The 7,102-nt window shown below is 32.6% G+C and overlaps 1 protein-coding gene across 1 annotated transcript in view; it reads left to right on the top strand.

Annotated features, from left to right (window-relative positions):
* LOC106459388 (parathyroid hormone/parathyroid hormone-related peptide receptor-like) overlaps positions 1-7,102 on the top strand; it is a 114,863-nt gene that overhangs the window by 49,005 nt on the left and 58,756 nt on the right. The window contains exon 3 of the mRNA XM_022385854.1: positions 995-1,105. Coding sequence (XP_022241562.1) covers positions 995-1,105 — 111 coding nt within the window. The remainder of the gene's footprint in view (positions 1-994; positions 1,106-7,102) is intronic.

Here is a 7,102-nt window from a genome sequence, read left to right as displayed (position 1 = left end):
CGCTGACGCAACACAGTATTACTAAAGTGTTGCATATAAGTCTAGTAAACGCTACAGACTCTAGGCCTAGTACATATTTTGCTACGATAGATCTAGTAATTAATTTTAGAAGAGTAAATCCAACAGTCAGGCCTAACGTTACGATATTTTGGAACGCTGTCTTACAACCCCTTATATAGGACTTTATCCAAAAAATATTGTGAAAGTACTCAGACGTGTTATAAAAGAATGCTTTTATCTGTTTTTTAATAATTTAGTTAAAAAGAATGACATCATAACAAGTGTACGGCATCGTTAACAGTTTCCAAGTCGCATTCTCTTTCAAAATGGCACGTAAGGAAATAAACCAGCTCATTGTATTATGATGTCATGCGCACTCCAGCCTGTTAATCTCCACACTGTTAATTTTTTGTAAGGAATAAGCCAAGCTAGTTTTCAACCAATTGTATGTGATGTGTAGTTGTGGTGAAATTAAGTATAACGTTCGTTTAAAATGACAAAATGCCCTAACGACGGGCATGAAAAACAACTGTATCAAATAAAAATATGTGATTTTCTATTTGACAAGAAATCTTAGTTTAACCTAAAGTAAGAAATACGTTTTTCACAAAAGGATTTTTTATCATCTTATTATTTATTAGAAATTAGAAAAACAGTTCAATAAGCCTTAACACCCATTACACTCCATTCTTAGATAAATACATCACGACTTTTCAAATATTTCAATTTGTTCATCATCAAACCATGACTTTTGTTTCAAAGTATTAAGTTTTGCTTATTCAAAGCTCTACTATCAACTATCGTCATGTACTTTCCTTTTTTATGTAAATCATTTTCTTACAAAAGAACAACAAAAACACATGGTTTAATCATCTGTTGTTCTGAGATATATATATATATAATAATGTTAGCTTTATGAATATTTAGGCATAACATAGAAAAATATATAAAGTGCCCAGTTGACCTGTACTAACTTATAACTTTCATGTTTTAGGTTTGTTTTGTCCAGTGATATGGGATGGTGTTATCTGCTGGCCGTCTGTTCCAGCAGGAACTTTTTATGAAATTATTTGTCCATCTTATGTACACGGATTTAATACTGATGGTAAGTGCTTTTGTCTTCCCCACGTGCACTGATTTAATGATGAAAATCGATGTGTTTGTTCTAGCCGTATGTTACCTTTCTAATTAAATGTTTGATGTAAGGTGAAATTTTATGAGGCCTAGAATATTTGTTTAAGAAACAACCTCAGCAACATTTGAAAGAAAAGAGTTGAAGAAATTCTGGATTTCACAAAAACAAAACTTAAAACAGAGCACGAGTTAAGTTTAAAATATTCTACGAAAAACTGCTATGTCAAAAACAAAGTGAACACCTACACACCTTCACAAATACAAGTTTTTACTTCAAAATTCAGTCAAAAATGAATGTTATAAACATTAAGTGAAGGTTCTTCGAAAAATATCTGAAGATTAATTTAATGCATTAATATTAAAATACAAACACGAGATTCGCCGAAATACACAAAACGTTGAAAGACAGTTCAACAGAAGCAGAATCTATAGTTAGTATATTAAATATGACCCAGATACACCAACTTTCTAACGGATGTTTGTGATAATTTTGTGTCATACAAACGCTCTATTGATAAACTGGTGAATGGTGAATTTAGTACCAGACAAACAACTTGAACAATAACGAAAAAAAGTATGTAAAAGGTAAATTTAAAATAGGAAACGCATTGAACATTTTAGAGTTGAATAACTAAGTAAATTTCTCCACTTAAACGTTTTACTTTGGAACAAGTTTTCAGTTGTTTTTTCACTATTCCACTATTCAGTATTTCACTTTGTCTTATCAACGACATCCTTTTCGAAGTTTGACTTCATTTTGCGAAATAAATATGCGTAATAAAAAAATAATTGAAAATGCTTTTGATAAAGTTAATTTAGAGCCCAGTGTTTACATTCTCTCCTTCAAGACATTCCGTCTCGCTAATTATTCTATATAACAAGCGTATATATATATTATGTTTGTTTGTTTTTTGAATTTCGCGCAAAGCTACACGAGGGTTATCTGCGCTAGCCGTCCCTAATTTAGCAGTGTAAGACTAGAGGGAAGGCAACTAGTTATCAACTCTTGGGCTACTCTTTTACCAACGAATAGTGGGATTGACGTCGCATATACCGCCCCCACGTCTGAAACGGCGAGCATGTTTGGTGTGTCGGGGATTCGAACCCGTGACCCGCAGATTGCGAGTCGACCGCCCTGGCCATGCCTGGCCTATATATATTATGACTGGCCACTTTATAGCACTGGTGAAATGAAAAATTACACTACAAAGAGTGGACCAGAAAGGGAACTTTTATCAAACTAATATTTGTCAAGACAAAAAAGTTGACACTTTACTGTACGAATTATTATTTTCCTTAATAATAAATATTTTCTTTAAAATAACTATATAAAATAGAAATATACCACCTAGTCAGAAACGTAACTTATAAGTATTCCAGATACACAGATTAATTACCTAAATATATCTTTTGTAATTGATGTGCAGGTTTAAATTTTATCTGTTTCATGAAAGCATTTTAAACTCTATCTAAAATTATCCTCTCTACACCAAAACTTGTTGTTAAGCTTTTTAAAAATGAGCACATGCCAACGTCACACTTGCAACAGAAAATAATTAATAAGAATATTTTGAAATTCTTATACTTGAGAATCATGAAGGTTAAAAAACAAAGAGTATGAATTCTGATGTGAAAAATATAAAAAACTCAATTATAAACCTCTTAAAAATGAGGATTTAAACCTTCTAAAAATGTTAAGTTATTAGGTTTCTGTAATTTTGAGGAACTTGAAATAAGTATTATACATGTTTTTTTTTGCATTTTATCAGTTGTGACTGCAGTTGTCATCAATGCCACACAATTCTTTCACCAGCTATAGAAAACAAAATCCGCTATACTTTGTCTTTCGTTAATTCAAAACTCAGTATTTGCACCCGAGAAATATACGCTTGTATCATACTTTTGTTTAAAAGTATATTTGTATATTTAATTTATTTTTCAACATGTAAATAGCAGACTAAATTTTCTTTATAATTAAATATAGAGTTAAGGCGCAAATAATAACTGACGACATCTGACGTTACTAAACTTTTAGTCCCATGGATTCTTTTGTATCTTACAGAGGATAAAACATCATATTTTTAATTGGTCGTATCTACATCAAAGGGCGAACATAACCTTGAAATAATTACAACCAGTTTAATATTTTCACTACGTGGATTAGATCATAAGACTGCGCCATAAAAAATGTAAATATTTTGTGACATTTTATTACAGATAACGTAGAACCATGATTTCGGATATAATACAGAAAACTTGTATCATCGCATGTGGATCTTAGGCCAAAAATGATTGAGAAACACATGCAATACATTTTGTGTGAGATATATGTCAGTTCCATCAATGTGCCAGACATGGCCTGGTGGTTAGGACGCTTGACTCGAATTCTGATGGTGGCAGGTCTGAACATGCTCGCCCTCTCAGCAGTAGGGTGCTATAATATTTCATTTAATCCTACTATTTATTTCTCAAGAATAGCCCAAGAGTTAGCGGTTGGTAGTGTTTACCAGCTGCCTTCCTTCTGTTAATTCTAGATTAAGAGCGGCTAGCGCAAATATCCCCCGAGTAGCTTTGCGCGAAATTAAACTAACAAACAGTACCCTCAGAGGAGTATTTGAAGTTTGTATTTACAGCAAAGCTATTAAGGCTATCTGCCTCCGTCCCTAATTTTAAGCTACTGACTAAATTGAAGGCAACCACTTAGCAGCACACTACCATACAATTAAAGAACTGACTTTCACTCTTATAACGCACCCCTGGCTTGCAGTGCGTGTAATACTGTGTGGTGTTGAATAAATCTGAACCCAACTAGCCAGGTTCGAAACACAGAGCTTTGCCAACCCGTACTTCCTCTTAGAGGAACAGTATTTATTTAACTAATACTTTTTCAGTATTGACATTTTTTGCATTACAAGAAAGTTAAAAACACTACACTGTTTTCCTTAGCTTTAATGTTCGAAAAAAAATCACATAATGGAAACAAACTTCAGTTGGAAATTATTATGATATTCTAAATTTATTTCAAAGCTCTTAAATCAACAAACCTAATATATTAATATTAATTATATAGGAAACTTGGACATGATGCAGATGGCTAAATAAGTTTAATTTCAATAAAAACTACAGATAAAAAGTGCAGAGACAGTAACTATTACATTATGTGGGAATATAAAAACATCGTTTCCTCGATTTAGTGAGACTTTTATTTACAGATACAGGTTCAAGGAATGTTTTTTTGATTGCGAATTTATGAAGTGTTAAATTATCATTATCTTCTGGTCAAAGCAAGCTACGTGCATTGGCCATAACTAAAGATTAATTCAGTAATTAATATCGCTTATTCATATTACCTTCTAACTAGAAGTATGTAATTATGTATAAAAAACAAAACCGTGTAACAATTAGCACAAATTGCTTCATCACTTGCATACCTTTGCTTTTGGCGATATTTTCGGCCATAATCCCAACATATCACGAGGTTCGGCGATATACTAAGCTGACAATGCCACATTATGTTCATAATAAATATATTACACGTTTTAACAAATACTGTTCATGAAACTGTAACATTAAAGAAAGAGAAGAACGTAACTTTCTATCAAAACATAGAAAATTTTGTACCTTGCCTCAATTGCTTTCACCTATGATATGCTAATAACAGGTAAATAGAACATCTAACAATAGCGACTAAAATAAACACTCTTAATGCTAAAACCTAGCAATACCACAGAACAAAACTGTTTATATAAAACCGAAATTATCTCATAAATGGGTCAGGTGACTAGGGGTAGTAACTTCAAAATATGCCTATTTTGTTTTCTATAACGTTTGGTGTTCACTTTGATACTTAACATGGTTTACTCTGCGTTTTTAATTGGAAGAACTTTACCATTTGAGGACCCGTTCAATAATTTTTAGGCGTCTAATATGACTTGTTTTTCATTAAACACGCTTGGGAGAAGGGTAATTGAGTGCAATGTATCAATAACTAAGGTATATAATTGAACTTTTAATTTTTACGTGAAACGTAATGGCATATTTGTATAACAACACCTCTCATATCTAATTTATGTTCGAACAAAATTAAAAACACTCAGGTGGGCGGTTAAATTTCATTTAATTTTAAGTTTTATGCCAAATGAATTTTCATTAAAGACGAAGAGCAAAACATTCGATTAAAGCTTTCGGTTATGTGTTTTTCAGCTTTTTCTTTAGATCGGCAATAAAACTTTCAGAGTTTTCATTATTTTACGACTATATCCACCGTCGGCGTTCTTTATATGTGTAAATAAATTGTTCAATCTCTGCAAATTTCGCCCGAGGCTTATAAATCAAGCAGACAAAACGTTGATTATATCAAATTCCAAGGTTAAATAGCTTCTCATTATATTTTTCCTTCCCGCCAGCCACATACCAAGTCTTGTTTGGATGGATTTAATTAAACCTAGTTACAATGGAAACAAGGGAAAAAAATTGTCGTTTCTTTTTAGCTGTAGCTTTTGTTTTTTATTAATCATTGGAACTTGCTGTCGAGTTTGTTTTTATTGGCTATTGGAAATTACTATCGGTTTTGTTATTTACTGACCATTGGAACTTGCTGTCGAGTTTTTTTTATTGGCTATTGGAAATTACTATCGGTTTTGTTATTTACTGACCATTGGAACTTACTATCGTTTTTTATTTATTGGCCATTGGAACTTACTATCGGTTTTGTTTTTTATTGGCCATTGGAACTTACTATCGGTTTTGTTTTTTATTGGCATTGTAACTTACTATCGATTTTATATTTTATCAATTATTAGAGCTTACTATCATTCTTGTTTTTTTATTAACCACTGGCACTTACTGTCGGTATTACGTCTAGATCACTTCATGTAAGTAACGCTATAAATATTGTCAATGAATATGAAAAAAATACTTACCTATTTACCATAACGGCTACAGTTTTGTAATAGAATGTGGCTTCTATTTCATGGTGATACTTAGTAATTTTCACTGAAAGCAATCCATTTTGTAGCAAAAAATCAAAATTATTTCTTTACCTAACTAAATATTTCGATTAAAATCAAATAAAAATAACAATGTGCGAAAAGAAAATGTCTAAAGCTATTTAAATCAAAGCAAAACCGAGTATATTCCTCCTGCTTTTAATCAAAGCAAAACCGAGTACATTGCTTTTGTTTCTAATCAAAGTAAAACCGAATACAATTTTCCAGCTTCTAATCAAAGTAAAACTGAGTATATTGCTCCTGCTTCTAATCAAAGCAAAACCGAGTACATTGCTTCTACTTCTAATCAAAGCAAAACCGGGTACGTTGCTCCTGATTCTAATCAAAGCAAAACCAGGTACATTGCTTCTGCTTCTAATCAAAGCAAAACCGAATACAATCCTACTGCTTCTAATCAAACCAAAACCGGGTACATTGCTTCTGCTTCTAATCAAAGGAAAGCCGAGTACATTCTCTCGAGTTCTCGTTGCAACACAATGGAAATGAAAATTTGCAGGTACCAAACATTTTTGTAAAGTCATGGTATAGCTGATTCTTACGAAAGATATGGCTGTAGCAAGCCTGTTTAGTTGAGGGTGTGTTCGCATGTTCTAGAGATAGCACCAGCCTTTTTCAATTAAGGGGAGTTAAAGAGTAGGCATATATGTGTAGAAGAAAGAGAAGGAGGGAAAGAGCAATTGGTTATGAATAGAATGATTAGGATAAGTCCTCACACAGAGAATAAATGTAAATAATAGCCTCTTGATCATACATTACCAAATAAATCCTGGCTTTTCAATTTGAGACCAATTGGTTGTCCTGTTTAACAAAAATTGCTATATTGGTCACATTGGCCTCAATTTGCGGCCTCAAAACGGCTTCTGAGGCTGCGGCCACATGTCCCATGTTACTTCCCGCACAAAGTTATATCTTTACCCCGAGTTTGGAGTTTGTATCTTTAAAGATGTGGTCATGCATAA

Source organism: Limulus polyphemus, unplaced genomic scaffold (assembly GCF_000517525.1).
Source record: "Limulus polyphemus unplaced genomic scaffold, Limulus_polyphemus-2.1.2 Scaffold600, whole genome shotgun sequence".
NCBI classification, from domain to species: Eukaryota; Metazoa; Arthropoda; class Merostomata; order Xiphosura; family Limulidae; genus Limulus; species Limulus polyphemus.
This window is presented reverse-complemented; position numbering and strand designations above follow the sequence as displayed.